This window comes from Hoplias malabaricus, chromosome 2 (assembly GCF_029633855.1).
Source record: "Hoplias malabaricus isolate fHopMal1 chromosome 2, fHopMal1.hap1, whole genome shotgun sequence".
Lineage (NCBI taxonomy): Eukaryota > Metazoa > Chordata > Actinopteri > Characiformes > Erythrinidae > Hoplias > Hoplias malabaricus.
In genome coordinates, this window is record NC_089801.1 from 25,146,509 (window position 1) to 25,171,552 (window position 25,044).

General features: G+C 36.5%; 3 protein-coding genes across 5 annotated transcripts in view; 2 read left to right on the forward strand and 1 right to left on the reverse strand.

Moving 5' to 3' along the window:
- Positions 1-2,891, forward strand: part of c2cd2l (c2cd2 like) — a 34,111-nt gene extending 31,220 nt beyond the window's left edge. For all 3 annotated transcript variants that reach the window (XM_066658991.1, XM_066658990.1, XM_066658992.1), the window contains exon 15: positions 825-2,891. In XM_066658991.1, the coding sequence (XP_066515088.1) occupies positions 825-1,078 (254 nt within the window). In that variant the 3' untranslated portion in view covers positions 1,079-2,891. The remainder of the gene's footprint in view (positions 1-824) is intronic.
- A 781-nt stretch (positions 2,892-3,672) lies between these two features.
- On the forward strand, positions 3,673-4,316 carry h2ax (H2A.X variant histone). Its single transcript, XM_066660627.1, has one exon. It carries the CDS (start codon positions 3,749-3,751, stop codon positions 4,175-4,177), a length of 429 nt encoding a protein of 142 aa, XP_066516724.1. The 5' UTR covers positions 3,673-3,748; the 3' UTR covers positions 4,178-4,316.
- Positions 4,317-5,065: 749 nt separating this feature from the next.
- Positions 5,066-23,613, reverse strand: hmbsa (hydroxymethylbilane synthase a). Its single transcript, XM_066658948.1, has 14 exons — positions 23,410-23,613; positions 19,908-19,961; positions 18,020-18,092; positions 16,326-16,375; positions 15,543-15,598; positions 14,394-14,471; positions 13,450-13,527; positions 13,254-13,329; positions 12,283-12,396; positions 11,175-11,213; positions 10,123-10,242; positions 9,581-9,634; positions 7,619-7,705; positions 5,066-6,936 (listed from the first exon to the last, which is right to left on the reverse strand). Exons 1-14 carry the CDS (start codon positions 23,428-23,430, stop codon positions 6,766-6,768), a joined length of 1,071 nt encoding a protein of 356 aa, XP_066515045.1. The 5' UTR covers positions 23,431-23,613; the 3' UTR covers positions 5,066-6,765.
- Positions 23,614-25,044: the final 1,431 nt, after the last annotated feature.

The window sequence follows — 25,044 nt, forward strand, 5'->3', positions numbered from 1 at the left end:
AATGTATCCATTAATCTTAAAACTAATTATTTAATGGTAGCCTCTTAGATAATGTCTAGTGAAAACTACAGTATCAAATTCTTTGAATCACTTTACTACTCATATTATATTTACCCTGTTGTTTGTGAATCTTTTAGTGTGCATATTGCATCAACAATCACAGAGAAGGCTCACGCACTGCATAGTGTTTTTCCTGTAGAGAGCTATGACAAGCACACCTGATATAATCTGAAGCTTTAGAAACATGCTGTGGATTTTGTTTCTGTATTTAATTTCACAATAATTATTTAGAGACAAATATCAGTTTTCAGGTATTGCCAAACAAGCATCATTGTTTATTTAATAGCTCTGTAGCACACTATTCCATTTACTGAGTTAATACAAAATGGAAGTGGCGAAAGGAAAGCTGTCACCCAGATTGACTTGGCGGCTATTCCTAACCCGGACACAGTGGAAGTCAGCAAGTGCAGGAGATTCTGTCAATATTTAGGAGTCTCAAATGTCTCAAATTATTTTAGTTGCTTGTGGATTCACTTAGCGTTTTCTTGTGCTCTTGTTGGCTGCTGCTCATTGCTGCTTCTATTGCACAGCAGCTCCCCGTACAAATTTTGTTCCTAATAATAATTACTTCTTCAGTTGGACTGAGGATACAAAGTATGAAAATAACTGTAAAAGCATTTCTTTCAAAACAATAATTATGTTTCATTAAGATTAAGCATATTATGTTTTGTTTCAATGATGTGCTGGATTCAGTACAGTGATAAATGTGTACCTTTGCCTTTGTATATAAGGCTTCACTTTCTGACTCTGATTCTGTGTTGCAGTGGGATTCCTCCGCAGTGGAACAAAACTGTTGTTCCGCAGAAGACACAGGCAGAAGGACCCCAGCTTCAGTCAGTCTCACGAGGACGTCTGCAACCTGGGCAATGACTCATCCACAGCCTCCTGCTCCTCAAGCAGCCGCAAGAAGTCCGGAAGCTTTTCGCGACGTCTGATCAAGCGCTTTTCTTTTCGTTCATCTAAAACTAAAGGCAAAAGTAGCACCACTAATGGAGGGGCAAGTACGGCTGACAACTGAGGCACAGACAGAACCAGAAAAATAAAGCGAGAGAAACTGGAGAGACATGGTGCAGGCGCCAGTCAAAAGAGTAAGGGGAAGCTAGAACACTTGGAACTGTTCCTGGAACAAAAGGAAATCTGTGCTTCAAAGTCTACTTTTTCATAGACCTTTGGGAGGTAACAGACATAGGTTTGACCCTCTCTGTCCACCATATTTGACCAAAACAGCCAACATTGCTTTGCGAGAGAGATAACAGGCAGAAAAAACAAAGGGATTTGTCTTTTTCTGAGATATTGATTGTCTAAACTGTATGTTTAATAAAATCCTTAAAATGGCTGCTTTAGTGGAAGATAAAGGAGAACTGTGGTTAGAGAAATAGGAAAAGAATGAAATGCTGTAATACTTTTTCAGCACAAGGGGGCGACATAAACTAATACTTATCAAGCCACCCACATTATGTTGCTGTGTGTTTTTTAATATTTATTTAATTTTCATCAGTTGCACTTTGAGAATTTTCTCTGATTGTTTACAAAGCTAGGGAGATTTGTACATCGATTTTTCTTATTTTGTGTATTGTTTACTGTCACTGACACTAAATTATTACTCCTGTCCAAACAAGGAGTGTTTAATGGGTGATTTATGGTGAGGCTTATGCTGTGTGCTTTGTTGTTTTGCTGTAGTTAATAGCAAGTTAGATCAACAAATATTAAGCCCTGTTTTTCAAATAGTGTTACTTCTTTGACTTTAAATGTGGCACCATCTTATTTTTAAATGTTTATTTGTTTAAAGAAATTACAAGAGTAGTATGCATATCTTGCAATTAAGTTTAAGTGAATTACAGTTTTAAAGGTATGAGCCATACAAGAAAAACAACAAACTTAGCTATGTTTATTCTGAATTGTTTCTGATAATCAATGTTTCTTTAAATTATAGTGTATTAAATTTACAATAAATTAAAATAAGCATTTCAGGTTTAGAAGATAAAAGACCTCAGGGGATATTAAGGAATAAATTCTGCAAATTAACTTACATCTTTTTAATAATTCTCATTGCTCAGTTGAAAAAAAAAATAGCCTGGACAGTATGCTCCAAAATAAAATTTCCCTTGAATGACTTGCATCTTTTTTTAAATTTAGCTGCAATAAACTCAGAATTAGCAAAGAGGGGATCTTCTGCATGCGTAGCTTAGCTGACTTGATATAAAGGTGTAAATAGTTCTATTGTTTCAGTTGGAGGTTGGAAGGAGGACACCAATTCTCAAGTCCATTTTCAAACCTGCATAACGACTCATAACTTGTAAACGGTTAGCAAAAGGATAACAACTTAAATTCAGCTTTGGATGGCTATACAAAGGGACATCTGAACATTAAAGTACACCCCAGGACAATAAAAAGATTGTTCTGTTAAGTGTAGTGCTGTGGCCTTTAATGGTGAAAGCTAGTTGAATGCTTTCCAGGTCAGTGAAATCATCATTGTCTTCTTTTAACTCTTTCTCCTGTTTTCTTGGCAATGATGATTTTAGGCACACACGTTTCAGTGAATTGTCTTAAATGTTAAAAATACTCAGCCTGAGATACCTGATAGAAGTCAAACTAATGGCATTTTAAACAGATCATGTATGACTTAGTTCCCTATCTTATCTCTTATCATTTTTCCTACCAAAAACACCTGAATTACCCTGTATCACACTACGCTAGGCCCTGAATGTCATTCTCTATGATAGTGAGTCAGCTAAAGAGAACGAATGCCTCTCACATATTTGGAGCTTTATATTATTATGTGGCTACTTCAATGTTTAATTTATTCTAAATAAATTATTTTTGAAAATGCATTCTTCCTAGTTTCTTTCTAGACTGTGAATATTTTTTGGAGACACGTTATCATCAATATTTCTGATTAAAATGGGAAATCAGTATTGGCACAGTGCCTGTAGAAACTGCTAGATTGGATGGAAAACAGAAGCAAGCTTATATATTACATGTCAATTTATGCTTTTTACAACTGTTTTCACAAAGCATCTTTACAGTAATTCATTAAAGACAAAGGCATCACAGACGTGAAATATGAAAACTTTACAGCATCTGATTTAACATGACTGACTTTCAGACAGACATCCAAAATGCTGTAAATTAAACAAAATAAGAAAAGCTCACATTTAAATGATGAATATTACATTTGTTTACACAGGATTTCCACAAATGTATTTGTATAGTTAGAAAAAGTACTTTGTATTCTGTTTCTCAATCAAATAAAACTGGATTACTTTTTCATCTAGACATTTACAGGAAAATCATTTTCGCCCAAAAAAGTATTTTAGTATTCAGAGGGAACACAATCAATTGGTTTGAATTTCCCGCCCGAGTTTGATGGACAGAGGTTAGAAACCAATGGTCGGTCAAGTTGAGTTTGTTGCCCAATCAGCGTGCAGAACCCTCGGTGAAGCTCTGATTGGTGTTTGAGTTTGCGCTGATTATGCACAACGGCTTGCAGCCAATGAGAGCACACGTCCGGTCGACCATTTGTGACCATATCCAATGAGAACCTTCCCGGAGTAAACGCGACCAATGGCGATAAGGGGGCGGGGGTAGAGGTGGGTTGAGCCTGACCTCAAATACTGCACCAAAGCTCCGTGAATCCTCACTGATTTTTCTTGTAGCTAGAAGAAGCCAGAGAAGAACTCAAACTAAGATGTCTGGACGAGGCAAAACCGGAGGAAAAGCCCGCGCTAAGGCCAAGACCCGCAGCTCTCGTGCTGGGCTGCAGTTCCCAGTTGGCCGTGTTCACCGTCTCCTGAGGAAAGGTAACTACGCTGAGCGGGTTGGTGCGGGAGCTCCAGTTTATCTGGCGGCGGTTCTCGAGTACCTTACCGCTGAGATCCTGGAGTTGGCGGGCAATGCTGCTAGAGACAACAAAAAAACCCGTATCATCCCCCGTCACCTGCAGCTCGCTGTTCGTAATGACGAGGAGCTCAACAAGCTGCTCGGAGGAGTGACAATTGCTCAGGGTGGTGTGCTGCCCAACATCCAGGCCGTGCTACTGCCCAAGAAGACCGGCCAGGCCGCACCGAGCTCTGGCAAGGCGGGAAAGAAAGGGTCCTCACAGTCGCAGGAATACTAAGCTGTGAACTCCGATTACTGACTCATTCAGCAAACCCCCAAAGGCCCTTTTAAGGGCCACCCAACTACTCTGAAAAAGAGCAACTCCTGTGATATAACGTCTGTGCTTTTTTACATTTGAGAATAAACACTTGATTCTCTTAACGAATTTTCATGTTTTGTGGGAATAGTGTTGCATTAAATGTATTTAGTTATTTCAGGAGTTAAATACGTGGTGGTGTAACTTTATTTAACAAGGTGTTCCCGCTAAAGCCTCCAAGCTTACGGTGGGTTTACATTAATAATACTATAATTTGTACTTTTAACTTTTTTATTATGTATGGAGGCGAAGAACCTACTCCAAAATTTGTTGGGTTAAATTACCTCAGTAAAAATTAATTTTCTAGTTTGGTTACTATTTTCTAGCTTTTCAAACTCTAAACCGGAAAATTGAAATCCTATTTACAAATTCTCAGCGCAGATAATGAAGCTGACTAGTGTTTTTACCTCAGGATTCAGATGAGAGATTTATTGTTGTATCGACAAAAATAACAATGTTCCAACGCAAATAGGGAAATATTGCTTAAACATCACCAAGTAATGTGGATAACTAGTGCTTGAGTTTAAGGGCTTTATTTCAGGGGGGCCATGGATACCAATTTACCATCTTATAGATACAAGTTTTAGTAACAATTTGAGCACATTCAGTTCTTGAGATTTAAGAGATTAGTGTGTTAGTGCTCTAAGATTTTTTTTAAGTACTAAAATGAATAAATATCAAGTGTTGTAGTTATAGTGAGCTGGACTTAAGATTTATATGAAATGTGTTCAATTTCTTATGAATGATGTTTATATTCACAGTTGTGAGTGCGAGTATTGAAACTTCCAGACAATCAATAGAAAATCCTTTTAATAATAATTTCAGTAGTTTCACAAGTATAGCTCATGATTGTATTATGACAATAAGGCACATCTCAAGGTAGGGGGACAATATACATGTGTAATTCGTTTGCATATTCCTTTACATGTTTTAGAAGACAGGCCACAAATTGTATTTATTTTGTGTGGATTCGACCTTGTTTAGTAAACGTTAATTAAATGTGAAATAGCTTTTTCCTGCACCACTGTTGGGAGTATGTTACAAATCATGTCAGGGTCTCCTGAGTGTTTGGCAGCATGTCATAAAATACTAACAGCCCAAGTCCAACAAATAGCAGCACCAAATGCTGTTACAGTGACATTGTAAAGACACTGTTCATAAGGCTAAACCATATAAGTTTAAGAGTAAATGTGGCAGCATATTCAGCATATTCTTATGATATTTGTGACATGGTGTTTCATCAGAAACCATAATGACAACAGTGGATAAAACTCCATGACACCAAAAGAGCCAAGACCGATATTTATGCAGTTACAGATACTTGACATTATAACTGAGAAAATGTATTTATTAATTTTCAGCACAGAATGACCTATTTGTTCCACCATTCACCAGGTGTTCCTGGCAGTAATATGCCAGTATATTGGAGAAAATAACATTCTTGACTTATCTCAAAATAATTACTTAATGACAATGACCTGCATTTTTGAAATATTGAAACGAGCAATTATTCCTAAAAATAATAATAATAATAAAAAAAATACTGAGTCATTTTTTGACTTCTGATTTTAATACAATAAAGTAGTTTTTCCATATTTAAGATGGTTATTATGTGAATCTAGGTCAATACTGCAAGAAAATAAGTGATTATTTTGAGATACCTGGTCAATATTTTGATATTCTGCTGCTAGAGAGAATCAATATGGCTCAGTTTTCATTGACCTAGCAGAGTCGTCAAGGCTAAAAGAGTAATCATCACTGTGGCCACAGTAGTATATGGACAGGTCCATTCATTGTTATTTCTGGTTAAATGGTACTTTGTCCATTCTGTGTAGCTATAGAAGTGCCGTTAAATAAGTTCTCAGTAGAGGTATGAAGTAAAACATAAGAAATGTATTGTATTTTTATTTTTCTATTTAATCACATTTAACTTCTTGTTAGATATAGCAATTACGTTGTAAATTCCCTGAAAAATTTACATTGAAATTGTATTAGAAAAACAACAATCTTTATCATCAGAAAATCACATTCTACTAAGATCTTTTTATAAAATTTGGGAAAAATCCACTCTCTAGAGTGGAGGACTAATGTATTGCAATCAATATTCACACACAGCATAAAAACAACGAAGTTTCAGTAACATACCTATGTTACTCAGAATGATTTCGTTTTTATGTAGTTATTGCAACAACACTAATTTTATCATTTTTTAATTATCAAAATGCTTGATGAGTTCTTTATATTCCCTTAGAAAGTAGAACTTCATAGAACAATTTAAAAATCCCTTACAGGATTAGTAGAATATATACATACTGAGAACTTAATTAACGGCTCTTGTAAATACCATATACGTGGATGGATACAAATTCACAGTGGCAATATGAAACTACCTTTTCATTTAAATGTTGCAGGTAGAATGAGTGCAGCTTTCAATTTGACTGTTAAAAGTCTGTTGTGTGGATCAGAGGACCTCCACAGGGCCTGTATTCTCTAGAGCTAAAAGAAAGCCATTACAGAGCATCATTAAGCTGCCTTGCAGTGGTAAGGATATCCTTAGCACCTTTAGTGAGAAGAAGGTTTGCCAGGTCCACACCCAGCTTTTCTGCAGCATCCAGAGCAGACAGTGAGATATTATTTGCTGTAACTCCAACTTTGACATGCTCCTCTGTGCTCTCATCCACCTGAAACACAGAGTAAAATGACTGCAAAGCCTTATATATGTTTTTATTTTAATCTTGAGGTAAACAGTGTTTTTAAAACAGAATACCACTAAAAGCCTCCTTATTAAAACAAGGGTTTTAGAATAAAGGTTTGTCATTTCACAAGTAAGTTTGGTTTTCATTTTTCAATCAATATTTGGTTATTGAAATCATGGAATCATTGGGCGCAAGGTGGGAACACACCCTGGGGGGGGGGGGGGGGGGCAGTCCTTCACAGGGCAACACACACACTCACACATTCACGGTCACTTTTGAGTTGCCAATCCACCTACCAACGTGTGTTTTTGGCTGTGGGAGGAAACCGGAGCATCCGGAGGAAACCCACGCAGACACGGGGAGAACACACCAACTCCTCACAGACAGTCACCCAGAGTGGGAATCGAACCCACAACCTCCAGGTCCCTGGAGCTGTGTGACTGCGACACTACCTGCTGCACCACTGTGTCGCACTGTCAGTTACCACTTAGACACTATTATTAGACATTATAACAAGTTTATGGTGTGTCAGTGAGATGACTTCTTTACTATGTACAGGGGATGACAGTAATATATATATATATATATATATATATATATATATATATATAATCAAGAAACAGGTACAGAGAAAAAAAAGTGAGTGTTTGATTGTGTCTAGACAAACCTTGTTGTCTAACTCAACACTGGTCTGCATGGTGTCCTTTAAACAGTCCGCTCCATCTAGACTGTATACTGCACCTGTCAAGTAGAGCTGCAACCAGAAAAATAGCATATTTTAGCCCTAGTATACACTATAGTGGCATACATTGGTAGACACCTGTTCATCTATTTATTTTCAAGTTAAGGGTATTAAGCAGGAGCTTGTTCCATTTTGCTGCAGTAACATTGTTTACTTTCCTGGGAAGGCTTTACACTAGATATTGGAATATTTCTGTGAAAATCTCATAGCATTAAGCCACAGAAACACTGTACTGATATCATACCATTTCACCACTATTCTGGAGGATTCTTTTGTGGTCAAAGCCGTTTTTTAAGTTAATCAACATGGAGTATTTTTTTTTTTCATTCACTCCATTTTATTGTTGAAACAGTACAACGGTGTTTGTGTGAAAGGCTGCGATAATAATTCCCATGATGGAAAAGGTAAAAACTTAACAAACTTGACAAACGTTTAAACCCTGTTAAATCCTTTTCTAAATGTTGTTTCATCACACGGCTGTGACAGTATTAAAATAACTAATAATAAACTTTCTAGTTTACTTTAGTACCATATCAAAAATGCTGCTTTATGACATTGGCATGCTATTGTTTTTTGTATTTATTTGAACAATGAACAATGTTTCTGTCATTGTAATGTAATTTTAACACTGGTCAGTAATGTTTATGGGGGATTCGCAGCTACCAATAGCTATCAGACATCTACACTGAGTGATTCTTTAGGTCCTGTTGTGGATTTGTGTATGAAATTGTTCTTAGCCTCGTACAAAGCATATATTATATCACTAATCTCCCCCTCCAGCTCCTCCATTCTTGAGAAAACCAGTGAAAAAACTATTCCCCCCCCAGGATATGAGGGAATATTCACTCATGTCCATTCACACAGGATTAATATAGGATTATATAAATAACCAGAGGTTATTTTTACTGCTTGTCTTGCGGTAGGTAAAAGGCTCAGGAATCTTTCCTGAAACAGGAACACACACACTGGAAAAATGACTGAAATCCTCTATCCGGACAGGATTAAAACCACTGAGATACTCCTGTAATATTTACCCCAGTTCAAGTGATAAGACTAAATCCCAACCGAATAGGGCTTTACACTTTATCCAAATAAATAGGATCTTACTCTTGATTTTGTCCTGGTGAGGAATCCTCTCACTTTGCTTAGGCTTCTCAAAGTTCACTGCTACCAAAGTATAAAAATTAATGCACTGTACCCCTCACTATAATAACACATTCAAATTCGCATGTTAATGACATTCATTCATTCATTATCTGTAACCCTTATCCAGTTCAGGGTCGCGGTGGGTCCAGAGCCTACCTGGAATCATTGGGCGCAAGGCGGGAATATACCCTGGAGGGGGCGCCAGTCCTTCACAGGCCAACACACACACACTCACGGACACTTTTGAGTCACCCATCCACCTACTAAGGTGTGTTTTTTGGACCGTAGGAGGAAACCGGAGCACTCAGAGGAAACCCACGCAGACACAGGGAGAACACACCAAACTCCTCACAGACAGTCACCTGGAGCGGAAATCGAACCCACAACCTCCAGGTCCCTGGAGCTGTGTGACTGCGACACTAGCTGCTGCGCCACCGTGACGCCCACGTTGATGGCATCATGGATATTAATCTCTCCTGACTGATAAAGACGTATTTGATTCTTAGTTCTGTTTAAAAATACCACTCCAGCTCATCCCAAACATATTTGGTGCTCTGTCAACTACAGAGATCACTGTTCGACTGCTCCACAGCCCAATGATGTTCACTTACAATAAACAATGACTACCAAAGACTGGGTTTGTAGTGTGAATCCAGTTTAGACATTGACAAACAGTCAATACATTTGAGCTAAAGTGACTAGCAGCCCAGATCAGTGACTGACAGCCAGTATATTTCTTACCACAGAATTTTTCACTTCTGTGTAAACAGCAACTGGCACACTACAGCCTCCTTCCTAAGAGAAGAGCAGAAAGAAATATTTATAAAACAAGAAAACACAAGTGGTCAAAAGCATTTTACTGTATATGAGCCCTTTGTCTTTTCAAGATCATTTGCTGAATATAAACTATATAAACAAAATCATAATCAGCCAGTACACCTCCGTCCATGGACTGTCTCTACTGAACAAATGTTCATTTCATCTCAGTCTAGAGGGCCCACATGGGCCCTATGTTTAACAGATTCTGCTCCCATCACTGACCCTGGAGGACTTCCATATGTAGGTCCAACATTTAAGCTGCTAATATGAGCCCCAAGGTTTGTAGATATATACCAGGAAATAGCTATAGGCATTTTACTCCACTTCTCTGACACACTAGAAGTGTAAAACTAAGTTTGAATTCCACATCAAGTTCTCTTTAATTTATGGTTATAAGTTTGAACATGTAAACAATTGTGAAAGCAGATTTTACAATGCCTTATGTGTGAGTGAGGAAGACTAACCAGTTGTTTGAGAAAGGCTCTCTCAGCCATGCATCGCAGTACAGTGTCTGGGTGATGAAGAATGGATACCATCTCCAGGATGTCCCTGTCTCTTGCCCTGACCTCCACAGCCAGTGCTCCCTGAGAAAAAGAATTACAAAAATTAAATTTAGCCAATTGAATTGCATGTTGTTAATTCACCTGCATTTATTTTAGCGTTTTGCAAATGTTCTTGGCCAAAATTAAATGGAAATTTTTTTTCAACAATAAAAATAAGGAATTGTTTACATTTTTACAAAAACGTTTCAACACCTAGTGTGAATCATTCCAGCAAAGGGGATGGTAAATTCTTCATTAATAAACATACTTTCAGAAGATATATTAGTGCAGGAAGCGTTCACAAACCACTGGCTATATAGTGTATATAATACCATACCTTTATCATAGCATTTCAAAAGTCACACTATTATTATTTTTCCTGTATGTTTATTCAGTAAATAGACTTTAGTTATGCATTTAAACATGCACAATTATGTCTTCTGTCTTTTTTGACCATCAATTTCACCAGTTCTGTCTAAATGTTTGCACATGTCGCTGTCCAAAGAAAATATCCAAAATAGCAAAAAAAAAGCCCTTCTTAACTTCCAGTGGAAGTCAATGTACAAAAGATTTTATTCTCAAGTAATTCTCATTTCTACTTGTCCATTCCTCATGAAAATTACATTTAATGTGAAGGACAGCTGCTGTGTTCAAATAATGAAGTAAATTAAAAATAAAGAAAAACAGACATATGACTGTATGATTCCCTTCATTATGAACTCTGCAGCATCTGTTCTAGTGCAGAAAACCTACAACGGTATAGCAGTGTTTTGCTCAATTCAGCAACCGTTGACACAGATGGTTACACAGGTGTTTCCTATAGTGACGCCTTGCAAAACCATGATCTCAGGATAAAACCTTCCTTTTCATATTTGTACACAAATATACCTAGCCAAGCTTGAATAACATAAGCCTGAAATCTACATCACAGTTATACTGGGTAGGGTTCACTGGTAATATATCTAACCACTCACTTGGCCAACAGCATACATGCAGTCTTCTGGGCCCAGGACCTGAAAGAGACCATGTTGAACAGGAAATTTAGCACATGGTGGAAAAAACAATAGACACAGACTTTTAAACCAACATTATATATAAACCATATATAACAGATCACTGCTGGAAGAATTATTCTTAAAAACTACTGTACAGCAGATCATCTCATGTTGGCCTGTTTATTGTGACATTATTATTTAACCCAGTCTAAACAGCAGCTGGTATTTTTAATTTCTGTAAAATTATTATGATATTATTTGGTTCTAACAGCAACATTATGCTTTAATAACCTATAAACATCTCCATGAATCTTCAGATTCTGCCTCCAGTAAACTATTTGACATTTTACTATTGACTACTACGTTTGACATTAGTAGGAATTTGTTGAAGCATGGACAAGTCAAGAAAACATGACAACCCTCAGTTAGCACATGACCCATGTTTTCTATAAAAGTCTGTACTTATGCAGTGTAATAGGAATATTTTCTGAATATCACTAAGTAACGTTATTATTAATATCTCATCAAATTAAAATGTGTAAAAACGAGACAGTTGAAATGCATAATCAGAATTTTGTATAAAATTTACACACAAAATCCATCATGAATTGTTATGTAAATTAGCATATGATGCTAACTTTGATAAAGTTTCAACTATTGTTTATTAATGAAACAATTTGGTATAAATAATTAAATAATATACATAAATATAGTGGTACCACCTTAATGATTTACATCTGAGCATCTGTAGCAAAGCCATAGAAGAAGTAGTTGATTCTCTAAAGGATTACTCCAGCACTTTTCAATCTGACCTCCATCTACCTCTAGTCAATTAACACAGACAACATTCACTTTTACTAAAGCTGTTCAATATTGTTCTATGTGGGTTTTATATAAACAAACAAGTCTCTACTAAGCGACTATACCTTAAAGATGCTATGGATTAAAAGCACACATAAAGGAGTATTTTTTAAGAACCACCCACAGAATTGTTTTTTGTTGTTGTGAATAAACTGATCTGTGCTATGATTCCACTCTAAGCACACATGCTTTATGTTTAAAAGTGTATAAAGATATGATGCGGTACCTGACTGATACGGGTCTCCCAGCCCATGCGTTTTAAACCAGCTGCTGCCAGAATGATGGCAGCATAGTCATCTTTCTCGTCCAGCTTCTTCAAACGAGTGTTCAGGTTCCCTCTCTAATGCAGGCCGGTAAAGGAACATTCAAATATACATGAAAATTAAGTGCTGAACACCAGAAAACTTTACTACCACAGCCAAAATACTGTGCTGTTGAAATGATAGTATCTTGCCATATTAATTATTGCAATTGGTTTATTTAGTATATAAAACTAGAAGGAAAGTACATTATTAATCCATTGTAAAAGATAAACAATTCAAGAATTTTACGTGTGCAGTGAACCATGTAGTTACACTGAACACCAATTATGTCACACCAACCCCTCACATTTACACTCTATAACAAAATACTACCATTGTTGTTAATGCAACAAAGCAATGCCACTGGACTGCTCAACATGCTTCGAAGGGAACAATAAGGGTGAATCCCATTTCCCTACTCCACTTTTCACTGGGAGTAGGCTACTGCAACATTTTAAGTGAAACTGTAAGTTTCCAAGAAAAATCTGCCAAATAAGAAGCAGAATTCAGCTTCATATCACAGAAGAATCACGAGTGTGTGACAATATGTGATATTCAAACTCTCCTGAAACCATATGATGCCGATCGGTACCGCTCCTCTGATGTCAGCGCAGACAGACAGAGCTGCTGATGTCACGTTTTGAAGAGTTGGCATTACTAGGCATTGCTTTTATTATAAGACGTGTATTTTCAAAGTGTCTTTAACTTTTGAAAAATCCACTGCACTTAATCATCCTGGACTTCTGGATCAGCTGGGGCTGAATTATTGATACATCACTGATCAAAATGTCAGCACCTAACTTTATTTGAAGTGTACCAACTAAACATTAATACCATAGTTTTCAGAAGAAAAATTGGATAAGATGCAGAGGAGCAATGGGTGAAAAAAGGATACAATGTTCTCAAATTCAAGTTGAGGGAATCTTTTCTTCAGTTGGGCGGCTCTGCGGAGTGAGCTGGTGCCAATCACACTGAAAGAGGACACCAAGGTCAAAATGAGTAAGACCATTCTCTGGCCTAAAAACAAATTTCCTAGGCTAGACTGAGAATATGATACTAGATATTCTAAGAAAAACAATCTATAAATATACCTCTTTTCTGGCAAGCTGTCCAAGGTGAGTCCAGCATTCTTTGGATGGAGCACCACAGCATCGTGGGGATTTTCACGCCTAAGGAATTCACAAACTCAGTTTTCAAAAAAGCAGAGTCAATCTATACAAACCAAGGCTGAGTAAAATTAGTCTTGCCTTATATACAAACTATTTTCTGTTCACTAAACTCATTAAACTAAACTCAGGTGAGCTGCTTAATATAAAGCCTCCTGCAAATTATTTCAAAATTATATCAAATACAGGCGCAACTGCTTCAACTTTGTGAAACAAGTTCCATGTGACAAGTATACGTTTGATGACATTTGACGTGGAATTTTATACTAAAAGTCTACCTTTTGACATTGTAAAATTTCAACTAACTTCAGGCTTTGAAAAGGCAAAAGCTGCTGAGATAACTGCAGCTGTCTGAATTTTGTAATACTATCCATGAAAAAAAATCAAGTCACTGTCATATGGCAGAACTATAAACTCAAAAAATGATATTAGATATATCAAAAATCAAATAGTAATTATAAATAGGTATATATTTACATTATTAATAATTATAATAATATCCTTTTGTAGACACTCTTATCCAGAGTGCCTGGACAATTCTAATCCTGTTACAGAGGTAGGCAACTGTAGAGTTAGGAGTCTAAGGCAGTGACTCATTACAGAAGCATAGTGCGCATAGGCAGAAGGAGAATTGATATTCACTACAGTAGATACTACTACAGTATTAATTCATTTATTCCTAATTTCCTGTGTAGACAATAAACAACAGTACAAAACAGCTCCTTGTGCCAGCATTTGGTCGATTTTCAAACCTAATGTTTGGTGATTAAGTCACAAAGACTAAATCATATACACCTCTCCTGATATGAATTTAGAAAATGCTTAAAAAACACCTAAAAATTGTTTAATGTTGAAATGCAAAGACATACTGCAAAACAGCACCAATAGTGAAGCCAGGAGGCAGGGAGGTAGGCAGGTCTTTCAGAGAGTGCACTACAAGGTCCACCCTGGTCAAACAGAAAAAAAAATTACAGAAGTCACAGTACAAGTTTAATTATTTCATTTGTGGAACAATAGCAATTACATCAAAATCACACTCACCAGCCACTTTCTTAGGTACATGAACCTTGTATCTACAATCATTCTTTATTTTATCTGCTAAATTTACCATAAGGGACCATTTCATAGATCTACAATTGCACACTGTTGTCCATCTGTTTGCACAAAGGACCACCACAGAGCAGATAGGATTTGGGTCATGGATCATATTCAGTGCTGATCACCAATTATTTTATTTAAGCTAACTGACTAAATAAATAAATAAATGAACATCAGTTGAAAGAGAATGCTTCTCAGCACAATACTGCAAAGAATTTATGTCTTTCATGATCTACATTTCACAAAAATATACTATTTATTCATTATCTGTAAGCGCTTATCCAGTTCAGGGTCATGGTGGGTCCAGAATGGTGGGTGAAGACAGTCACCCGGAGCAGGGATCGAACCCACAACCTCCAGGTCCCTGGAACTGTGTGACTGCGACACTACCTGCTGCATCACCATGCCGCCCAATAATATAAAACAATTTGTCTAATGTACTCATGCTCTCTTGACTAATTTTCCATAATAAATGCATCTGACATAGATTTGTAAAATATGGCTCCATAAACAAGTGAACTCCATCTTGACTCTCACACTGGGCTGATACCTATCACTGACACTGTGAATCATTCTGACTTTAGGTTTCTGTAAAATACAGCATTTTAGATCTAACGTCTCTGAATTCCTTGCTCACACCTTAGTGAGTTAATTCTGCATACATTTTTAAAAGCCTGTGGGGACAAGGTGCCAAAATGTTAGAATTTTCTGTTGTGTAGGCGTTTCCACAGCAGATGGCGCAATAAGCAAAAAAGTACCTCCAAATACAGGATTTAGCATAATGAACATGGCAAATGTCCTGTTTGTTGTTTAGTTATGCTAATTTACAGGACCATGAGTAAGACTTAATTCAGCCTGGTCACTTTGTGTGCAGGATTCTTCAACAGAGCTTCAGTTTGGACATGGCGGGCAAGGCTTACTCATTTCTCTCAAGGGCATTCTCCAGTTCTTTGGTAAATAAGCTCTTCTCTCCAATCTGTAACAATAGAGAGGGACAAAGATTTTGAACAGTCTCTGTCACATTACATCTGGACAACAACTACCAGAGATAACTGAAGATAAAATCAAAGAAATTAGGGGAAATTCAAGTTATTATGGACATGTAAGAAAAGATTGTACACAAACTCCTCAGTAACTAAATATATAATACCTTCCTGTGCAGGTAGTGTGTTTAAACCATTTTTACAATTTTACAGCTTCCACTCTGTTAAATAGGTCTGACAATTTTTTTATAAAAATCTACAGAGATTTATTTTCATACTTCCAGAGTTCAGTCTTGGAAGTTGGTTGCATTTTCCAATGGATCTAATGACATATTTAACTCTCATTCAATCATGTTGTGGCCTGTGTTCTGCAGCAGAAGCACCAACAGCTTCTATGACTTGTAAATCTGTCACATTTTCAAGCCAATTTTGGACCTTTGACTTCTTTTTTTTGATGAATATAATATTTCATCTAATCTCTTCAGAATATCCCATTTTTCAGAATCAGGAGTTTGATTGAAAATGGACACTTTTACCTTTAATTACTGTATACATTAGAAAAAAATGGAAAAAAACATTAACAATATCCATAACAATAGAGAAACACTACAATTAATTAGTTTCAAGACACAATACCATATACGCAAGCTTTAATTTATTGTCTTATTAATAACTCTCTGGTCAGGACACCCTATTATCAGTTGTTATTGATAATATTACCTTTGATAAGGCTGTATCCAGGATTTTATCCCCGATTGTCGACATGGCAACTGAAAAACACATAGGAAACACTTAACAAAAATGTAATTGTGCAAACTGACTCCATTCCTGACATCAGCTCTGATCTCCTTTGACACAGACACAAGATTCATCAGGGAGGAGACGGGAGGAGTGGTGTACATTACACAGCCCCTTTAAAACACAATTACTCAACTGTCTGAACGAGCTGAGAAGAAAGAGAGAAAAACAAAGAGAAAGTAGAAATGGGAAAGTGAGAAAGAGTGAGGGGGAAAGAGGGGGAAAGGGGAAAGAGAGTGAGATTAAAGAAGTGAAGGAGTGAAAGAAAAATGGGAAAAGACAATGAGAGAGAGAGAAAGAAAAATGGTGTGACAAGAAAGTAAAGAATTTAAAGAATAAAAAAGAAAAAAAAAGAGTAAGAAATAAGATATAAGAAAAGCAGGAAATAAGAAAAGCAGGAACACTCCCCTCAAAGCCCACAAGCCATTGGATTTATTATTTTTTTAATAACTAGCACACTTGATTTAACATAATTGATAATTAAATAGCCAAACCAGGCAGCTTTTTAAATCTCGGGTATCTAAAACAAAATACAGAACATTTAACAAACGAATTGAGACCTGTACAAATAGATATATTCATAATATTCATACATAATTTGACCAGTCTTCCTTTATTAAAATTTCTATTCTTTATAGTCAAGCTTAAAAGTAAAACTAAATTGTTTCTTGTTTGTTTATGTCTTTAAGTACCATACATTGTGCCACATAATTTAAAATACAACATGCTTCTTGTTTCTTCCTTGGGCTAGACAATAATTCAATATATATAAATATTGGAACAGAAATGTTTCAATAACAATAATATGACTTTTAAAAATGTTTTCAATATTTCAATATACATTATTTACAGCATCTGTCACTGATCTATTACGGGGAACTGCCATTAGTTTATTGCGCTCCATTTTAAAGATAATGAAGTTTTAAAGTAACTGAAGTTACTAAATACTGACAAGAAATATTATACTTTCTGGCCATATCGTCCAGTCCTGGTTTTGTTCCAGACATTTCACGCCAGAGTGTTTCAACAATTTTATGGACCAACAAATGGGATTTACCCCAAACCGTGTCTGAAAAATACGACAGTCACATCAGTGTACACAGTCATTATCTGCACTGAAGGTAAGCAGTGAAAAAAAAATGCTGTAAGTTATAGAGCAATTTGTAAAAGTCCCCAAAATGGAACCCTTTGAATGGAAAATGCATTAAACACTTTAGAAAGACCAGCAATTTACTACTGAATTCAAAGCTCGACAGATTAAATCAAGTCTCATAAATACAATGATACTCGCCCCAACCCTCAATAGTCCTGTTTCAGACAGAAATATGACACATGAAGAAACACAATGTGTTACTTTCATGTTGACTTTAAAGAATAAATAATTACAGTCTTTTTGCTTCTGATTCAAGGAGTCCAAAACACATTAAATTATTGAGATTTGTAGTACTCAGTAAGTGCTTTTATTCAGAGATTTAAAATCATTTTAACCTTAGCAAACTGTAGAATCATGCACAAGGACTCTTACTGGTTTTGCCTGGTATTCCTCCCCAAGCTGGGACATTAACCCTTTTTTGAAGTGTGAAGGGTGATGATTAAACTCAGTGAAGTGCACATACCTATCTCTAGCTGCAGATCAGGATATAGCACCTTTAGCTTCTCCGCTACACTGTCCGTTTGGATTCGAGCCAGCTGCAACATAAACAGATGTATCAGTCAGCAGGGTTTGATAAGACCTGCAGTCTACAAACATGTAGGCCACATCCTTTTAGGAGCATCATCAACCTTACAGAAGACTATGTTAACACAGAGATGGGCCATTCAATGATATTTATCATTATTGTGTTAAATTATACCATAAAAACTGTTCTGAACATACCAAGGACACCGTTAGTATTTTAGAAACATAAAGGTGTCGTAACATAAAGGACACCAACTGGGTTAAGAGTAATTTCCTCTTTGGTTATTTAATCAACTAAGTAACAAATTTTAGTTTACAACTTCCAGCATTTCCTGCATTGTGAAGTAGGTTAACATATATGCTCTAATACAGAGCCAATAATATCGCCAGCCACAAGTTCTGTTTCATTTCTATTGTTTGAATTGTCATATTTTTACACAATGTGAAGCACACGTTTTTTTTTTTTTAATAGAGTCACAATGTTTTGTTCAAACAGCAGTGGTGTGCCAATTAAAGCTTAAATTATCTGAGTAATTGCTGATAAAGAAGGCACTCCAGAGTAAAATGGACTTGGTCACTGCGAGCAATCTCTGAGTGGACAGATGAAGACCAACACTTATCTGATCACAGCATACTGTCTGACACACCCGCTCTCATTCACACATCCACCCTCAGTTCCTAACTGCTTCTTTAAGGCATGGCAATTAGACTTTGCTACACTTTATAAAAGCAAGCCATCAGGTTATTAACCCTGTATTAATAGGATAATGTACAAATAATTCTAAAATGCACAGGTTATTAATAATAAAACACAAATGTTTAATGAGGTGTTTTATGGCATATATTAATACACTGTTCACAATAAGCATATAATTACTTACTGAACAAGCTTCATTAGAATATTTAACACAAGTGACATACATTGTTAATTTGGATGCAATGGTGCATTGTTAATTTGGAAATATTTTTACAGCCTGTAATTAAGAACAATATGTTGTATATGTTTATTAACAAAATATAGATTAGAAACATTGTACAAAACAAAGGTTTGTAATAAAAGTGTACTAAATAAATGTTCATTAATAAATTGTGGCATATATAGTGTGATATTAGTACTATTTTGTTATATTTAATAGTGTTTATTGATCTGAAAGCTCCAAGTACATGTTTTTATACACTCTCAGAAAGAATGTATGGTAGAGGTACAATATTGGTCACTAAATGTACAAAATGTGTAAATGTACAACAGTGTTTAAAAGTCCAGTTTTGTTCCTTAAAAGGTACATTACATTCTCTTCTCCAGAAGGAGAGATACATGTTTGTAGTCTTTCAGTATAGAACTGTGTCATATATAAAACCATAATAAAAGTCCTGGGTGTATGAAATCAACATAATTTTAAAATCTACAATTATAATTGAATAAGGTACAACTGTGTGCTCTAATTAAAGGGACAAATATGAACCCATGAGGGTACCACTACAACGAGAGCAAAAGGAACCACCACAGTGACAGATTTTCTGACAGTGTAGGCAGCCTTTGTCTGGGAAAATGGTAGATTTTTAACGTAAAGTTTTCAATTGTTTAACTGATGACAAATATTCAATAATTTTTCTGAAAATAAAATTCTTGGTGAATAGATTTATCCTGTTCTCCTCCATATTCCAGTAAAGAGGATAGAACTTTTTCAGTCTCGTGCATTTTTGTGTAAAAGAATTCTGAATTGTCCCAAAATGACAAAGCTGAATCATGATAATTTCCTTTAAGAAGCCAGAATTATTATGAAGACAGAAACTTAAAGCACTACAATAAAGAATCATAAGCTTACCTGACTTTTCCTGGTTCCAATGCGAATAACTCTTGTGACTTTTCCATTTCCTTCCTGAAAGACAGAAGCAAAATTACAAATTGCATCCAGATGCCATTGTCCAATACCTCACCACCTGGGAGTGACACTGTTAAAAATACTCATCTGACTCACTCTTATGTATTTGAATGGTCCTTCCATGCTATGCTGCTGAGATTATGTATTTCTCCTGTTAAGCACAGAGCGTCCTTTTGTCCAAGGCCTAACTAATGAATGAACTCTGGGAAAGGAGCTCAGAAAAAAAAAATTCTCTCCTTCTAAAGGACTCAATCCCCACGCCCAGCATCTTCTGGACAATGCTGATAACTCATTGCTAGCTAGTGCATGTGTGGAGTGTGTGGCGTCAGATACACACACTTTTCTCCACAAGACTGCCACTGTTCGATGCTATTCAGTCATCTTAACGAACATGCTTTCTTGAAGAAGGATATTGAATGTCTCAGACTGAAGCGATAGCTCCATACACAGTCTCTATAGCTCAAATGCTCCCAGTCTCACCAGACTGGCTCATTCACAAAGATTAGTCTCAAACAATAACTTCAGACTTGAGTGATAAAAATATAGTATTCCAATATGTATGAAATCAATGACATTAAGATATATATTTGATAGAACACTCAACAGTTTCACTTAAATGTGTTGTGTATCAAATACACCACGTTTGGCTTCATGAACACACACCATATATTCTCCTGCCCTGGCTTAAACAGCTTATTGGTTCCTTTCTTAATGGACCATTTTATGAGTGACACACTAAAAGCCAAACCTGTAACGTTCTGTTGCTACTTGAACAGACCGTGAGGGAATGTTGATTAAAAAAAAGACTTGTCAGTTTGCCAGCTGGGCAATTTTTATCAGGTCATGCACTGCCCTGTGCTGAACAATAATTCATAGTGAATAAAGTGTGAATAACCCTTGTGTTGTCCAAAGTGGAATGATCTGTCTGAAGCATTAGAGTACATGCTAATTTAGCAGTTAGCTATTTAACTATTAAAAAAATATTACACCTGATAAAACACAGAGGCCACCGCACGGTGCTACATGCTAAATAATATAACTAAAGTGTTTATAACTAGCAAAATTGAGCAAATTGGAGTGACTGGGTGTTCAGGTTGAATAACCAAAAAGCTAACTAGCCAATTAGCAACTGCGTACAACAATTAGCAACTGTGTACATTTTTAAAATGCACTCCTGACACAGGATATAGATCACATTTTTTTTTCCTTGTAGATGATCAAACTGGACAACCAGATCTCACAGCATAGCTTGAAGTGCTAAGGTGGTGAAGCTGGATTTTCCATCAGGGTTTAGATTTGTTAGATAGAGCTGTATTGTCGCTAAAACATTTTTGTTTAAAACTGTGACATTTTTACAAGACAAGATATTTATCAGTATAGAAAAAAATTATCATAATACATTTTTTTGTCCATGTTACCCAGGCATACTTAGGAGCAGATCCTTTAAGTCCAGTTGTGAGGTGGGGCCTCCAGGGATCAGAATGTTTTTTTTCCTCCAACACATGCCAGAGATTCTTGATTGGATTGAGATTTGGGGAATTTGGAGGCCGATGGACACCATGAACTTTTTATAAATGTTCCACAAACCACTCCTGATTTATTTTTACAATGAAGATACACTTGAAGATGCACAGATTTTATGAAATATCCCCTGCCCCCCCCATTGTGGGGTGAGGGTGTGGGGGGGTCTTACACAAAGCAAGAGCAAGGACAATTGTAGATTATTTTAAATCCAGCACTACATCTAACACAACTTCTGCTGATGATGTATGATGAATATAAAAATATTATTTTATTCAAGTACACTGGCCATTCCATCAAATTACAATTAGTTTTAGAGAGATTTTTTAGCAGTAGGTTTTTTTATATGAGCAATGCTCAGGCAGCAGTGTAAAGGCTATCTAGTGAATGTACCATCTTTATTGTGCCTGCAATGTCACACAAATCTGTTCCACCAACGCCAGCACCAAATGCCCCAGATGTACTACAATCACAAGTGTTTGGAGTCTGCTCCACAGCAGACTATAGTCTATTCAGAGGATCTAACTCCCAGTACAACTGCAGAGGTGTAGAACTACATGCTATTGCAGAGGTGTAGAACTAAAATGTATGCATTGCTTATCTATCTCTGAAATACAACATGGTATTTAATGTATATCCCGTGTTGTTAGGACTACATACGCACTATGAATGCCTTGTGAATCACAATGAAAACCTTTTCATAACAAGCATAAAACTGGAGGCATGATGCCCTAAGTACAAGCAGCAAGGCTGCTGCTCCGCACCGCTCGCTCCTCCACTGCAGACTGGCAGAACTGCCTACCGATGACATATGAAGCTCTTGAAGGTTTGTCCCAGTTCATATGGAAATATTTTAACCAAAACTCACTGTAACTCAGTTACAAGGGGCAAGGTGAAACTAACAGGTAGAGGGGTAAAGTAAGAAATTGGATTGGGGCAGATTTTAAAGGCTGGTAAAATTGTAGACCAGAGAAGAAACAGACAAAACCCTAAAGGTATTGAAATTAGTAAAAGATATTGTATTAGTAAAACAACATTTGTCATCATAACACTGTCCAGCTGATAATAGTGGGAAAAAAAATAGATACACTGGCTCATTGTGGATAATGTTCTCCACCTCTGCTTTACAATGTTTTGTTTCAAAAACCCAGTTCCCAGAAGCATATTCCATTAAATGCCACTGTACCCCAGTACAACTTGGTTACATGATTCACTGAAACAAATGCTTATCTTATTGTTAATATAAAAGTGATATTTGATTTCCACTGGTATCATACATTCTATATTTAATGTTGACAACATCCAATGATTTACTGCAGCACTTTAAGAGTTAAACATGAATACCAGTTGATCAGAACAGACACTGGAGGACAGTAGCATCAGAGGGTTCCTAATGTTCCGCAGTGAAGTCCCAACAGCATCGTTCTGCAATTATTTTTATAGCCACCAGGTGTCACTGTTCCCTTATGTCGGATTTCAACGCTCCAAAGCCTCTAATGTTTTTTCGGCAAATTCAGGAAGAAGCTAAAAATGATTCATTACAACACACTCACTTTTTAATGTTGACAGCCAAGTTAAGTATAACGAGTGTGTTTTTTTTTTACATATGAACTGATTTCTCATTCAATCGGTTCCGATTTGAAGAGTATGAACTCATACGATAACTTTTACTCGACTAAACCTGTTATAAATCAATACATGCCCCAATGGATGGATGGATATGTAAGCAGTAAAAAGGACGAAGAAACCTAGATTTGACCGCGTTTCCATGTTACCGCCTTCACTTTCCCACCGTCCAATTAATGAAGTGCAGTAAGGCGCCTACCAATGTTACGCGGCGAATGATGTTATTGACGTTTGGGAAGACAAATCAGAGCTCCCCCCCGGCTCCTCGCCCTCAATCACAACCTCTGGATTAACTTACTGAACTCGTTTCTGCAGACATTATCCTTCACCAATGAATCGTCCAGCGGTGAAAATACTAGTCCCGTGTATGGCATGGAGTATTTCTAGTCGTTTAGATGAAACTCCCGAAATTGCTTCAGATGTATAGCAAGATTTAAAACTTTTCTCCGGCCACAACCTAGACTTCAGCCACCAGTTGCGACCTCCTTTGGAATGTCAGTCCCCCACTGAAGGGAAGTTCGAGTTAGTTTAACGAGCCGACTCTCTAAAACTGTCCGTTTCAACGAACCGATTAAGTAATTCGTGATGAATCATTAGTAAATATTATTCAGAAATCCGACCAACTCTTGTTTTTGAATTTTTTTTATATTTTATAAAATATATAAATGAGTTATGCATCTGCTTAAAGTCTCTTTTTGGATTTGTTAGTTCATATCACCTTTTATTAAGCACATTTTTCACACTCGTCGATAATTTCAGCTTGAGTAAGATTCTTATAATGATTAAGTGGTATTTGCATTATCCACAGGCAATATGTACCATACTTTTTTATCTTGGTAAAAAGGACGTGTTGTGAAAAACAGTGGCTTCGTGGCTTGTATACGCAACGTTCATAAACACTGGGCAGATATCATTTACTTTGACTCGTGATTCGATTCGGGCGGTTCATTGAAAAGATTGGAATTAAATGAATCGACTCTTTCACTGAACGGATATCGCTACTTCCGTGGATTTGTTTTCTCGGTGTTAAAGGACGTCCTGTAGGCGCTGTCTTGCGCATACGACCGAATAAACCACAGTTCAGTGGTGTACTATGTTCTTGGAATGGTTATAATGGGACATAAAACTTCTGTACTGGAGGCCTCATGGCCCATTCTTGACTTCATCATCGTAAAGAAATAAGATATATTCAAACGAAACCTCAGAACGGTTCACGTTAGCCAGAAGCAAACTAACCCCAATATTGCAGTCGAGGACATGAAGAAACATGAACTGAGTTCGAGGAAACCTTATCTGGAGCTTTCTTTACAAGGGTTTCCTGGTGTACGCAAAAATATATCTTTTAAAGACTGTAAACCTTTATGTAAATGAATATGTACTGATGATACTTTTGATCCACTCATGTCTATGTAAATGCACTTATTCCAAATAGAAAAACCTATAGCAACAAAACAATTGACGTTACTCGTGAATAAATACACGAAGTTATATGAAAACCATGGTTATTTCTTTATTCTAAATTTAATCGTTATTTCCAATAACTACCGCTTTAAAAGTGGTTATCTCTACACCCTCCTTCATTCAGTGCGCTATAGGGGCAGTATTGACCACCAGGAGCCCCCTGCTGGCCTCAAGCCGTACTGCACTGAAAGAGACTTGATCAGTGTTGATTGTGGTTTTATTTGATTACTGCACATATTGCTGAAGTTGTCAAAGCTAATCAGAAGATAAACATGAAAATAATTAGCTAGACTATGTGATTCCAAAAAAGTAAAATATTACCCATAATGCGTGTAATAATAATAATAATAACAACAACAACAATAAATTGGATTTATAATGCGCTTAACATTTGAAACAATTCTCAAAGTGCTTCTTGTATTTATTTATTTTTATTTATTTATTTATTTATTTTTGCCGTAATGAAAAAATA

Excerpts from the sequence above, each read along its gene's own strand:
- hmbsa (XM_066658948.1), bottom strand. The coding sequence starts at position 23,430 with ATGTCTGCAGAAACGAGTTCA. Across the intron at positions 13,330-13,449 it reads GACAGCTTGCCAGAAAAGAG|TGTGATTGGCACCAGCTCAC; the intron begins GTATATTTATAG and ends GTCCTCTTTCAG. Across the intron at positions 11,214-12,282 it reads GGGAGACCCGTATCAGTCAG|GTCCTGGGCCCAGAAGACTG; the intron begins GTACCGCATCAT and ends GGTCTCTTTCAG.
- h2ax (XM_066660627.1), top strand. The coding sequence starts at position 3,749 with ATGTCTGGACGAGGCAAAACCGGAGGAAAAGCCCGCGCTAAGGCCAAG.